The sequence below is a fragment of the Dasypus novemcinctus genome, chromosome 16, assembly GCF_030445035.2.
Source record: "Dasypus novemcinctus isolate mDasNov1 chromosome 16, mDasNov1.1.hap2, whole genome shotgun sequence".
NCBI lineage: Eukaryota > Metazoa > Chordata > Mammalia > Cingulata > Dasypodidae > Dasypus > Dasypus novemcinctus.
Window position 1 is genome coordinate 67,058,139 of NC_080688.1, and position 14,243 is coordinate 67,072,381.

General features: G+C 50.3%; 1 protein-coding gene across 3 annotated transcripts in view; it reads left to right on the top strand.

The window, feature by feature from the left end:
• MAPK4 (mitogen-activated protein kinase 4) overlaps window positions 1–6,463 on the top strand; it is a 164,435-nt gene extending 157,972 nt beyond the window's left edge. For all 3 annotated transcript variants that reach the window (XM_023589644.2, XM_058277737.1, XM_004461396.3), the window contains 2 exons: window positions 876–1,077; window positions 3,735–6,463. In XM_023589644.2, coding sequence (XP_023445412.2) covers window positions 876–1,077; window positions 3,735–4,431 — 899 coding nt within the window. In that variant the 3' untranslated portion in view covers window positions 4,432–6,463. The remainder of the gene's footprint in view (window positions 1–875; window positions 1,078–3,734) is intronic.
• The last annotated feature ends 7,780 nt before the right edge of the window (window positions 6,464–14,243 follow it).

The following is a 14,243-nucleotide window of genomic DNA, read 5'->3' on the forward strand; positions in this document are numbered from 1 at the left end:
CCCATTTTTCTCCCCCCACACCAACCACCTCCTCCATCTCTTCCTGCTGCTTGGTGAACAGCCGTGCCCAGGCTCCCGAGTGCCCGCTCCCTTCCCCAGCTCCCGCTGCCCACGAGCGTCCCTGGATCCAGTCACTAAAGGGTCTCTGGGGTTTTGCCTAGCACGGCAGGGGACCTTCAGGACTAGTTGTTAAATATTTGGACTATCCAGTCTTCCAGTTTGGTTCCTCAAACCTTCAAGGGCAACTTCGGGTAGGAAGAGCCCTGGACTCGGAGGGAGGAGCTCTGTGCCACCCCCATCCTCCTTCCTCAGGAGCCTTTCCCTGCCTCCCCTCGGCCTGAGGGCCTCCTGGGAGCTGGCCCAGGCCCTGCCCCGGCAGCTCTCCACCCCACACACGGGCGCGGCGTGGAGCAGCCCTGCGTCCTCAGCCTCGGTGGCACCGCCTCTGAGTGTGCCCCGCACTGCCCGAAGGACCCCAGTGGCTCAAGGGAGGAACTGCTCTTTAGTAACCCACCCCCCCAAGCAGAGCTTCCTAGAATCATCGCCTTATAAACTACCTACACCCAAACCCTTAGCTCTGGAGAAAGGCCCCTAAGGCAGGATCCTAGCCCTGGACCTCCTCTAACCCCCGGCAGGGTCCTAAGTGAGTCCTTTCGCCCCTCGGGCCTCCCTCTGTTCTTCAGTGAAGCCGACAGAGCAGCATCTGCTCTGCCTCAGGCCCTGGACCGAGGGCAGGACCATGAGAAAGAAGCCGGCTGAAAACCTGCTCCACAGATGGAGAAAGGCAGCCACCAGGGAACCTCACGGGCTGAGCAGGCTCACCCCCGCTTGGCAAGGGCAGGGAATGACCGTCCTGTCCTGCTTGCTCCCCACAGCCATCGACTTTCTGGAGAAGATCCTGACCTTCAACCCCATGGATCGCTTGACTGCCGAGATGGGGCTGCAGCACCCCTACATGAGCCCTTACTCGTGCCCTGAGGACGAGCCCACCTCGCAGCACCCCTTCCGCATCGAGGATGAGATCGACGACATCCTGCTGATGGCCGCCAACCAGAGCCAGCTCTCCCACTGGGACAGGTGCCGCCCGGGGCCCCGCTCCCGTCCCCACTCCTGTTTCTGTTTTGCATCTGGTCCACCACGGCCTTTCTCTCTGTCTCCCAAGTTATAATAGTCCACTGGGCGCCTTTTCCAACCTAACTTCCCTCCCGTCTCTCTTCTGGCCCCAGACACTCCCAGGAAATGACCAAATGGCGAGTGTGTCCCGCCGAGCCCAGCATGTGTGGGTCAGGGACCGTCCTTCATGCACCGTGGCCACCACCAGGTCTCCTCCCCACCCTTAGTGTACTCAGCACAGCCCCCCTACGTTATTTGGCAAGCATTTAGTGAGCACCTATGACAGGCCCTCGTTTCTAACAGGCGAGGACTTTGCCCTTGAAGAGGAAACTGAAACAATTCAAGGCAAGAAAACTGCAAAATTTACTGTTACAAAACTCGTCCACCTGTTTCATATCATTTGCACTTCTTGACAGTGCTGTACAGGCAGGTTCCATTATTTGGTTTGCCCATTTTCAGACGAGGAGGCTACAGCTCAGAGAGGTTAAGAGGTTGGCATTGTGTCACACAGTTACTACCTGGTCTGTGTGGGCCCCTCCCAAACTGCATCCATTCAGATACTGATAATCATGATGACTCTTTCCTGCTAAACTGGACGTGGCCTCAGAATCTTTCTCAACAGTGTTTCAGGAAGTGTTTCACCACCAATGAATCAGAGTTGGGTAGAAAATAGTGTTTTTTGTGTTTCTGTTTTTTTAAGACAATCTCTGCCTAGACACATAATGAGCTCTCAGGTCCATTCCCGTGGAGCTGTGATGTTCTTGGGCAGGCAGCTAAATTGGGGGGTATCACCCTCTGCTAATTCTGGGAGGGAGTGCCGATGGCTGTTTGGTTTAGAAATAGAAGCTGAGGGCTCAGCAGCTAGGACTCCGAGGAAGCCTAAGTGGGAGTCCCGCTGTAGTGGGAAAGTGACAGCTAGTTATGTAAGTGACAGATGAGCAATTTCTCCTTTTCAGGCATTTGACAGATGATGGGTTTCAGATTAAGGAGGCACTGAGGGAGGGCCAGGGCAATCTTGCTATTTTTGGACAGGACCGTTGGCTGATTGTTGTTCTTACCAGTTGGCAGCAAATAGATGAATGCAGATTCTGTCTGCTGCTGCTGCCCCCATGCAGCACCCCCTTGACCGTGGTCCCCCACACACACACACTCTACAGCATTGCGGGAACAGACTGTGAGGTTCATCCTATGCTTATCATGGCTGTGGCACAGAATTAGTGCCAAGAAAAATTGTATCCATTTCTTAGGTCACCCGCCTCAACTCCCACCACCCCTAACCCTAGTGCTCCTCTGCTCCCGACCTTTCCCATCACACCTGCACGAGGGAGAGGCACCGGCTTTAGGTTTGACAAACCCTTCCCAGGCTCTGCTGCTTTGCAAAAACTACTTGACGGTTGGAACCTGAGTTTCGTCGTCTGTAAAGCAGGGTGACGACACAAACTCCACAGAGTTACTAGGAAGACCACAGATGATTTCTGTAGCAGCCAAGGCTTAGGGTCCTTGCTGGTGCTCCCTCCAGACATCTCTGCAATTTCAAGGCCGCTCGAGGGAGGAGGCGGCATTCACCTGCTCTCATAGCCTCACTGGGAGGCCTTGCCCTGCACCCCGGGTGGCTGCCTCTGGTGGCCTGCCCTTTCCCACAGTCAAACCTGCCGTCCTCCATCTGTTCCTTTTTCTTGCATGAGCACTAGGCCTCCTGTCCCGGGATCAGCTGGCCGCTGCCTCCTCTGTGTTCCCCCCTTCCCATGATTCTACTTGGAGCACCTGGCAGGAGGAGGGGGAGCTCATCCAGAGCAGAGAGCCTGCCCATCTGCCCCCCATTTGCCTTTGGCTAGCTGATCACTCTCCAGGGCAGCAGCCGACAGAGGGCAGAATTCCAAGGACCTTGGGCCTCTCCTGAGCTGGCCTGTAAGCTGTCCACAGGCCCCATCTGCTCTTTGTCTATGCAGCGTACTGGGGGCCTCAACCAGATCCACCAGGGCAGGGGCTCAGCCTCAGAATCACCTGGGGAGGGATTAAAAACACGGAGAAGCGAGGCCCCACCAGAGACCAACCAAATCAGAACTGGGTGTGTGGGGAAGCATGCTGTTGTATTTTTGATTGCCCGTGTGAGTCTACTCTGCAGCCAGGCTTAGGAAGCACTCGCCAGGGGGCTGGCTGCTCCAGGTGTGGTCCAAGGACCTGCAGCAGCAGCGTATCAGGCCCCACCCTGGATCCACTGAATCAGAAGCAGTGTTTTAAAAAGCTGATGTGTGTGCACATCAAAGTTTGAGGAGTACCACATAGGTGGGTTCACTGCAAGAAAGTTCCATGAGACCAGGGATTGTTTTCTGTTCATGGCTATGTCTGGCACCTAGTAGTGCCTCAGTTAATGTCTGTAGGGTGTTGAATGAATACAGAGAAACCCAGCTGTCCTTAAGGGTTGAGCCGATCAAATCCTACTTGCGCCTAGTGGCTCTCACCCTTACCTCCTTTATCACCCTCCAACCTCCCGGCGGGAAGGGAGGGGCAAGGAGTGGAAAGCCGGCTGTGGTGGGGGACTGGGATTACGGGACTTGGCTCCCTCCAGGAAGCCACCCCGCGCTGGGGGACCAACCACCACCCCATTCGTACCCTTGCAGGTACCCCGTGAGCCTGTCATCGGATCTGGAGTGGCGGCCCGACCGGTGCCAGGACGCGAGCGAGGTGCAGCGCGACCCGCGCGCGGGCTCGGCGCCGCTGGCGGAGGAGGTGCAGGTGGACCCGGGCAAGGACTCGCAGAGCAGCTCCGAGCGCTTCCTGGAGCAGTCGCACTCGTCCATGGAGCGCGCCTTCGAGGCCGACTACGGGCGCTCCTGCGACTACAAGGTGGGGTCGCCGTCCTACCTGGACAAGCTGCTGTGGCGCGACAACAAGCCGCACCACTACTCGGAGCCCAAGCTCATCCTGGACCTGTCGCACTGGAAGCAGGCGGCCGGCGCGCCCCCCACCGCCGCGGTGGCCGCGGACGCCGGCGCGCGCGAGGAGGAGCCGGCCAGCCTCTTCCTGGAGATCGCGCAGTGGGTCAAGAGCACGCAGGGCGGCTCCGAGCGCGCCAGCCCGCCCCCCGACGGCCCCGCGCGCCGCCCGCCCGCCTCCTCCCCGGGCCGCCCGGCCCCAGTGGACGGGGGCCCTAGCCCCCAGTTCGACCTGGATGTGTTCATCTCGCGCGCCCTGAAGCTCTGCACAAAGCCCGACGACCTGCCCGACAATAAACTGGGCGACCTCAACGGCGCGTGCATCTCTGAGCACCCTGGCGACCTCGTGCAGACCGAGGCCTTCTCCAAAGAAAGGTGGTGAAGGCGGAGGGGGTGCTTGAGGCCCCGGAGCTGTGTGCACCGCCCCTGAGGGGGAGGCCACTGGGGAAGCCGGGCCTGGCTGGGGATGGGGGGCTCGGCACCCTTACCGCCCCTCGCAGCTGCCCGCGGGTTAGCAGGAGCAAGGAATGCCCGTTTCTTCAACTGCCTTAATAACTAGCCTTTAGCCTCTGGGAGCCGGTTTGAACGGGAGCCTAGCTCGGGGTGGATCAGTGTCCCAGAGAAGAGGAGGTCTGTGCGTTTTCTGGTGTGCAGAGGAGAAATAGCTTTAGGCAGTCGGTAGGCCCGCCCGGGTGGCTGAGTGCAGCGGAATCTTGCAGACATAGTTCTGAAACCACAGGCCCAACCAAACTGCAAGGACAGGCGAGGAAGGGCAGTTAGGCCGTGGGAACTTGGTATTGTGGGGGCAGCCTTGAAGCCCAGTCTTTTGGTCCCAGCCGTCATCAGCCTACTAAATGTCTTCCTCTGCCAGGGTGGCGCTGGCTTTTCAAGCAGGAAACTTGGTCCAAGATGATGTTTCTCCCCTGCCCATTACCATCTGGCCCATTCGCTGTCCTTTTTTTTTTTTTAAGGAGGTACTTGGCATGGAATCTAGGACCTTGTCTACGGGAAGCAGGTGCCCAACCACTGAGCTACATCCATTCATCTTGATGTCCTTTTGTTTAGAGCAATGTTTCTTGCTTTCAAAAACTGAAAACTGCATTAGTTTATTTTCCAAAGTCACCAAGCTTATTTATCCTGGCTCCTCGAGTACTTTTGCATTCTCATCTGCCGGGCGCCTGTATTTGCGCATCCCTGCATGGTCTGAAAACATTGTTTCGGATCAGACCAGGTTGGGGTTTTCCCAAGGCCTGGGCACATACCCCTGGCACTCCCTGTGCACTTTCCTGACACATATGCAGACGCAAAGACACAGCCCTAGCTCCCAAGTGGTCAGAGGTAGCACCCAACAATCCCTCCAGCCTGCCCCAGCCCTTACTGCCCACCGTGCAGCAACTACCCACCCCCCACTACCCCCCATTCCCTCTCCCCCAAACAGAGCTCCTCTCCACGCCGACCTCGCAACCTCGAGTTCTCAGCATGAGTTGCTCCTCTGGGTAAAAGCAGTGAGCTGTCCCCCACAGAACAGGTGGGTTAGCAGAGGCTTCCCAAGAATCCAGCAAGCCTCACTCATTCCACCCCTTGATTGTGACACCCCTTCAGCCCAACAAAGAGTAGGCCCAAAAGGAATATGTCACAGAGCAAGTGTGTCCTTGGGGGCAAGGAAGGAAGATGGAAAGGTGTGAAAGGTGGGGTGCCACAAGGGGGACCCCGCAGCAAAGGAAGGGACCAGAAGCAGCCAGGCCTGTCACAGCTTAGGCGGGAGGAGTTTGGAGCCTGCAGACCCAGGTGTGTCCACATGCGAGCTTGAGGTGGTGTGTGGACACGGGCGCTCGGCAGAAGAGGCGGAAAGGGCGCTGGCAGCCCTGCCCTGCTCAGCCATCTCGCTGCTGGCGTTCAGCACATCCCTCCTGCCCTCCCAACTCCGCCCACAGACACGCCCGGGAAGCCTCCCCTGTGGGAAAGCGGAGGATCCCCCAAGAGCTGGTCTGGGGCTGTGTTCATCCTCACCTCACAGCGTTGAAGTCTAATCAGCTAACTGCGATTTGTGCATTGAAATCTGTACCACATTAGAAACTTATATTTCATAAATGGATTTAGTCCCACTGACCAATTTTTAAATGGAAAATATGTAAATAGGAAGTGTTTTAGGTTTTGTTTTTTTTTTTTTTTGGTTGGTTGTTTTGTTTTTTTTTTTAAAGGAAATGAACGTCGCCCTTCATGTGCCATTTTGTCCTCAGAGGGCAGCTTTACTGTTTTTGGTAAAGGAACAAGCTGCTGACCTTGACCGGGCGTTCATATATAATTGTTGTTACAGAGAAATTGCTAATACTACTCTTGTTTTAAAAAAAAAAATCTATTAAATGTTATTAAACTTGATCAGGATGAGCCAAATAAAGTTTTATTGGAACAGAGCCACACAGCCATGTATGTGTTCTCTGCTCCAGTCTTCGACAGCAATTGATTCATCAGAGCCTGCCTGGCTTCTCTCTGCACCAGTGAAGGCCGGTTGTTTCCAGAGGTTGGGGTGGTGGGGTGGGGGCATCTCTGCAGACCGGTTAGGCCTGGTGGCCCTACTGTGGATTTTAAACCACATCTTTTTTTGTTTGTTTTAAAGATTTATTTTATTTATTTTTCTCCCCTCCCTCCCCCCGCCCCAGTTGTCTGTCCTCTGTGTCTATTTGCTGCGTGTTCTTCCATTTGTCCACTTCTGTTGTTGTCAGCAGCATGGGAATCTGTGTTTCTTTTTGTTGCGTCATCTTGTTGTGTCAGCTGTCTGTGTGTGCGGCACCATTCTTGGGCAGGCTGCACTTTCTTTCGCACTGGGCAGCTCTCCTTACGGGACGCACTCCTTGCGCGTGGTGCTCCCCTACGCTGGGGACACCCCTGCATGGCAGGGCACTCCTTGCACACATCAGCACTGCACATGGGCCAGCTTCACACGGGTCAAGGAGGCCCGGGGTTTGAACCGCAGACCTCCCATGTGATAGGCAGACACCCCATCCATTGGGCCAAGTCCACTTCCCTTCAAACCGCATCTTGAAGCCAACTCCACACCTTCTGACTAGGGCTGGTCCCTCCCTCCAGTCACTAAAGATACCTGCATCAGGAGATTTGGGGGACCCCATCACCCAGAAGTACCTGCCTGTGATTTCACCTATCTATGATACCTGTGTCAGAGTTGTTAGTCCTACCTCCATTCATTCTTCAACAAATAGAAATATAAACAAGGATAGTCTTTAAATTTGGTTCTTTCTGTTTATTTCAATTTCCCTGCAAGGGAAAGAACTTTCCACTGTTGAAATGCACCTGAGCCAAGGGGAGCATCTTAAGTCAGTTATCAGAGTCTCTCCAAAGTGTCAGCTGAGAGCAGCCATCTGCTGTGGAGAGAGCCAAGCCAGAGACCTGGTAGAAATTGTGCATTAGAGAAGCCTTGAGGCCCATTTGAGGCCTGGGCTGCTAGAATGTAGGCAGTGGGGCGTGGGGAGAAGGAGTTAGGAAGTCCCGAAGATGGCACAAAGGGAAGAAGTAAAAGACAAGGGAAGGAGGCTCCCCAAAGGATACATTATTCCATAATCACACCTAACCAACCCTGACTTTACGATCAAAACTTCCCTTGAGAGCGTCCCAGAAATAATCTATTTCTGTAAGGTAGGGGTCAGCCACTTATGGCTATACTCATTCATTTACACGTTGTCTGCTCCTGTCTTTATTTAAAATTTTGATATTTTATTGATCATCATTTTTTGCAAAAATTTTGATTTTTTAAAATACTGCATTAAACGATCATGATTACCTTTAAATTTTGCACCCAACCTGAGTGCCTCACATACCCCACACTAGTCTCAGCCCTGGTATAACTGCTTGCATCCTACAGTAGCAGAGTATGGTTGCAAGAGACCTATGGCCTGCAAAGCTTGAAATATTTATTATCTGGCTCTTTATAAAAAAAAAGTTTGCTGACCCTTGCTGTAGAATACCATGTGGTCTCCACATCTTCATGAATAAATACATGTTTGCCTTGTCTTTTCAAGCCATGGCATTCCAATTCAGAAACATGTTACATTTTCATGGTTACATTTATTACACTCCTGCTTTACTTGCCATTCTTTTGGAAATGACTTCATTTGCTAGTAAAAAGAGGTGGCTTGACAGTGTGGGGATCTCCTCTGTGGGCTGAGGAGATGTTATGCCAGAGGACACTACAATGGTTAAAACCAGGCTCTTAGCTACGGTTAGAACAGGCAAAAGGGAAGCCCAGCGTGAGAGCGGGGGTTCTCAGTTGAGCTAGTAAGCTCCATAGGGAGAGGGAAATGTTTGATGTTCCCGGCGGCGTGGTTATGAGTCAAACTGTAGCCAGTGTATGTCAGACAGCATCTTCTTTCGCTGAGACCGAATGACTGGGAGAAACTGTATTCTGCTCAGGTAATACCTACCCAGGTATTTTGTTCATTATTCAGCAAATATAAATCTGGACAGAATAGATTGGAATTTACAGGTAATCTAATCCAATCGGTAACCAGATTTTGTCTAGGTTCTTGACTATGCTACAGAAATGAATTTCAAGAGCACGTCAGATGAGTTAGATCAGTAATTTATTAAGGTAGGCAGGGAAGAGAAACGGGAGAAAATAACAGATCATGGGTCTCCTGGGTAGAGAGGAAGGGGCTGAAATTTGACAAAGTGGGCTGATTTTTAGACTACAGTTCCCATTATAGATTATAAAAGCCCATGCTTGGCCATCATGGCAGGGGATAAATGGCGAGAGCAGGGCGCAGAGGGCAGGAACAGGCACACCAGCAGGACCGCTTTCCCCCTGGCCTTTTAAACATTAATTATTTTGCCCCTTTGCTAAGGGCATGGGAGGAGTTCAAGCTGTTTGCTGTTCTGATTGATTACCCCACCCGTCGATCTCCCAGGAGGACCCAATGATAAAGTCCTTGGGGAATATCTGGGGCTTCTCCTGGCTTCTGGAGGAAGTCTCATTCTGAATGGCAGCCATCCTGGGGGTACTGAATGACATGTGGACTTCTCGCCAGGTTCCAGATCTCTCTATTGACTCCCTCTCTAGCCTGCTTCAAATCTCCTCATTTTGCAGATTTAGAAACTGAAGCCCAGGGGAGGACAGTAACTTTTCAAAAGCCACGCAGTCTAGCAGAGCCAGAAGTAGGACACAATCTTTACAGAGTAAAACTTAGCTCACACAGCCTAACTGGGCTACAAATGCTGGGATCCCCGAGACTCAGAGGAACCAGATCAGCCTTGAGAATGGGAACGAAGACAGCCTGAAAGAGCAAGAGCTCCGTGCTCCATGCACCTCTTTGCCTGGACACTGACCTCAGAAATAGTATTCTGCCCCTGCAGACAGATTTTGCTTAGCTTGAGGCCTGATCTGTGTAGAAAGGACGGGAAAGGGGAAGAAAAGAAGAAAGGAAGGAGAAGAGGCCACCCGCTGACTTTGGTTGCCTTCAGAAGCAAACCCTGAGACAGATTTAAGTGCAAGGGGTGGGAAGGAAGTGATTTGAGGAAACACTGTGAGAAGAATGGGGAAGTGATAGAGAAGGGAAGGAAGCCAATAAAAGGTGTGTTATCAAGCAAGTTAGTCCCGGTGGGGAACGTGGGAGGCAGTGAGGAACATACACAGAAACTTCCCACTCGATTTAGGGCCCACTTGAATCCAGTGTGACCTCATCTTAACTCATTTACATTTGCAAAGATCCTATTTCCAGTCAGGTCACATTCCCTGGGACCAAGGGTTAGAACTTGAGCATATCTTTTGGGGGAACACAACCCATTATACCCCATGACTTAGAAGAACATGCCTTTGTCATCAGCTCCTTTGCACCTGAGAAGAGTCTTCACTCAGCTGCCTTCCTTAGGCCTGGCCTTGTCTGTGGGAGCCCCTTGCTGAACACCCAGATCTGACCTAAGCATGGGGGAAGACTTAGCCCGCAGCATCCATTCACATCTTGGCATGGGTTACTCATCACCGTGACTCCCTGAGAGAAGTGCCTTGAGGAAATGGAGGAAGGGGTTAAAAGGTGAAGGGTTCTGGGAAGTATTTAAACAAAGCTCACATCCAGGTCAGAACTGGGTGAACCCACCCATGGGGGCTTCCAAGCTGGCAGACGGTGGCAGAATATTGAATGCCAGGTAGGAGGGGGACATGTGAAGGGACTCGAGGAGACTGTATTAGTCTGCCAAAGGGGTGCCGATGCAATGGACCAGAAATCTGTTGACTTCATAAAGGGTATTTATTTGGGGTAAAACTTAAAATCCAAAGGCTGTGGAAAGTCCAACTCAAGGTACCATGGTACTTTCTCACCAAAGTCAGCTGCCATATGTTGAAGCAAGATGGTGGACAATCTCTGCCTGGTCTCTCAGGGCTTCCTATATCAGTCTCTGGCATAGGGCTCATTTCTTTCTGGGTCTTCTCAGCTGCTCAGCTGCTCTGTTCTTTTCAGCTTCTCCCTGGGGACCCCAGGATCAAGGATGGCAGAGCTTGCTCTCTCTTCTTGTTTGTCTTCTTAAGTATCAGTTTATATAGGTCCACCAACAGGGTAGAAACTCAACCTGAGTCATGCCCTACTGCCTTGGTAGAATCAAAAGCCCTAAATTGATTGATCAAGTAAACTGAAAACCTTTAAATTTAATAGAATTAAAGGGTACCATACCCAAAGGAATAGATTAGATTATAAACATAATCTTTCTCTTTTTGGGTTTCATGAATAATCTCAAACTTCCACAGAAATTAACCTCATTTTCTGCAGTTTTGCCCAGGGTTGATCCCCAGGGCCTGCGGAGATCAGTCAAGGACAAGAGGAGTCCTTTTTTCTGAGCACATACATTGGGTCTTTTCAACACTTTCCTGAGCCTGACACTCCTAACAGGGAACAGACATCTGGAGACCAAGGGCACCAGACTGCTGGTGTAATTAAACTTCTATCAAAATCTGTGAACATGAGAGTTTATCCAGCCAACAAATGTCCCCTGACCATAGGAAGGAGAAGTGGCGCAGCTGTTTTTACCAAATGGATCTCATTATATTAACTACATTACCACTGGACATCTCACTCAATGCCCTCAAGGAATTGTAATAAAAGTCATTGAGTGTTGAAGCAGAAAAAAACCATTCAGTGAAGCCAACCCCACAATCTAGAGGTAAGGTAAAAAGTTCAGAGAGGCTCGGTGACTGATACAAAGTCACACAACAAGCTGGCACCTCTTGGCTCATAATCTAGCGCTCTTCCTTCTTTTTCTTGGGGTTTGTAGCATTCATTGTGTTTGGTTGCCCAAAGCATTTCCAACCCCTTTCTCCCTAGTGTCTCCTTGTCTACCTCCATCCCTTCTCCCTAGAGGCTAAAGAACTTGTTTTCCCAGATGTCCTAGAGTCAATCCACAGTCATGAGACTCGGTTCTTGTCAATGTATGTAAAGGAACGTTTCCTAAGATGCTTCTAGGAAAGCATTTATACTCAGGATAAAAGTCCTCAGAAGGAGAAAACCTTTTACCCTCAGCTTTCTGCTTTGCTGAAAATGCAGCAGCCTCTTGAGATCATGAAACAATAAGCCAAAAGGACAAAAAGCTGAATAGATCGAGGAGGTGAGAAAAAGAGTCTGAGGAGGTTAAAGAGTCTGAGCCCATGTTGACATCATTAATCTGCTGAACCAGCTCTAGAATGTCCTACATTCAGACTTCTAGCTAAGAAAACAAGAAACATCCTTACAATTAAGTCACAGCTTGTCAGGGTTTTTTTGTTTGTTGTTTGATTTACTTGCAGCTGAAGGCATTCCAATGAATATAGGGCTTATTTGAAGGCCTCTGAATCCCCCACAATCTTGTCTGCTTCAATCCTTCCACTGCTGCAACCTGGGCTCCCTATGGCTTAGTGGACTCATTGAAGTTTTGTTGCTCTGTTCTCTAACATCTATTGTCACTCTGCTACATGCCTGACTATAAGGACATATTTCTGCCCAGCAATGAATGTAACTTTGATTGCAAGAATCCTGACTTTTCTAGAACACAGGGGGAAAATTTCAAACCAGTGACTGAGTGGGCTCTGTTGCCTCTCATTCCCTCTGGGGAAAATCTTGCATTATTTATTATGTCCTTCGCCTACAGTTCTCTAGCCATCCCATCTCTATAGCTTATTTTCTGAGATGTTTATTGGACATTTAGCCCCTCTAGGGACAACCTCCTCCCCTTTCTGCAAGTCCTCTCCCTAGTTTCAGGAGCTGCCCTCGTTCCCTCCCTTTGCACTTGCCAGGAGAAGATAGACCTCTAATCCAGAAAACACCCACCAGCAAGCCCCAGGCCCTCATGGCTCCCCATCTCATTTATCCTTCAAGGTGAGGGGTGAAAAGTGGTTTTGGTAAAAGGAGAACTTAAGAACCTGTATTGGCCCAGCCTGGAAGTCTGCGGAATCACAGAAGCTGAGGGCTAGAGTCATGGCTTAGAGCTAAGAGTGCCCATGACCAAGAGCCCTTCCTTTCTCAGCCATTATAATTGAGGTCTTTGTCTACTCACTTCTCTTCTCATTGAACTTGAATTGCCCTATATCCCATCTCTTTGAAATCCTGCTCACTGGAAGTTCATATTCTGCCCTGTCCAATATGGTGGTGACTATTGAGTACTAAAAATTTGGCTAGTCCCAAATGAGACATGCTGTACATATAAAATAAGCATTGGATCTTGAAGACTCAGCACCAGAAAAATAATGTAATTAATTTTATTATTGATTGCATGTTAAAATGATATTTTTGATATCTTTTGTTGAATAAAATATATTTCTTCCTGCTTCTTTTTACTTTTTTTAATGCAGCGCTAATACGAAATTTTTTAATTAGATATGTGACTGGTGTAATATTTCTGTTGGACAGCATGGTTCTTGAGTGTTATGGGCTGACTATGGCCTCATTCATTTTTTAATATTTCATTCCAGCAGGGTCTTCATCTTCTCAAACTGAAGGATTGACTCTAATAGTAGATCTCTAAATTCCATCCTGTCTTTCCAATCAAAATATAAAAATGCTGACTACTTGCCTTAAAGATTGTTAGTAAACCTACTCAAACTTCCCTAAACAAAAAAGGGGCGTTTATAAAACAGATACAATAGTGCCTCTCAAAATCTGACAATCTTCTCCGGCAAGAAGCAGAATCAGGTCTCATAAGGGAGTAAACTCAAGCGCTTGGGAAGCCAAAATCTCAGGTTCTTCTCGCCAGCTTCCTATGTGAAGGATTTTATTGTCTCATCTCTTGGTCAAACCGTTTTCATTTCCTTTGAAGCCCTGAACTTGAATGTCCTTCTGCTTCATCTGAGTTTAGCAAAATCAATCACTGAAGTGACCAGATTACAGGGAATTTATTTTATCTTCGTGGTACCAGACATTACATCTTACATTTGGGTCCCATGCTCTAGGCTGTGATTTATTTCTTAGACTTGACAATGAGACCAGTCTGACTGATACACACTGAGGAAATTTTAGTCTGAATCTGAGAATGGAAGGAGCTGCTGCCAAGGATGCCCACTGATTGCAGAATGGGGTCAGAAAGGACGGAACACCTTGCTGACAACTCATTATATGACGTCTGCCTCTATGGAGGATGGTGGGAACAAGCCTTCATCCCTCAAAGAGTCAGGGCTTGGCCTCTGGTGAGAGTGGCTGGTGTCTACCCAAATGGAGGAAACAAAGCTCACCCTCACCCCCCTCCTACTCTAGCCTGTCACTCCCATCAAATCATTCTATTGGCTTTCTGCAACTACAAGATCTGGAAGGAACAATGCCTTCCACTAGCATAAGTTCCTCCAGCAGCTTAGGACCTTAGGAGCAGCGTCTGAGATCAGGAAGAACAGGAGCCTGCAACAGAACCTCTCTTCAAAGGAAGAGGGATGGAAACCAAGTGGAAGAATCACTGACCACTTAGTGAAGGAGCTAGAGGTTGGCCTGGATTGAGAGGGAAGGGATGAATTTCTGCAGGGAGAGATGATAAAAGACCCTCTGGGAAAAGTTTTTTTATTTTCCTCTGGACAGAGAATCTGAAATCGCTCACGGGGGAGGGAGAGCCAGGCCCAGGCAGGCGCAGGCCTTGACTGAGCAGGACCTTGCAGAGGCAGACAACAGGGATGGGTGGAGATGGGGCAGGAGGAGATGGGGCAGATCAGAAGTCCATGGATGCCAGCCTCTGGGTACCGAG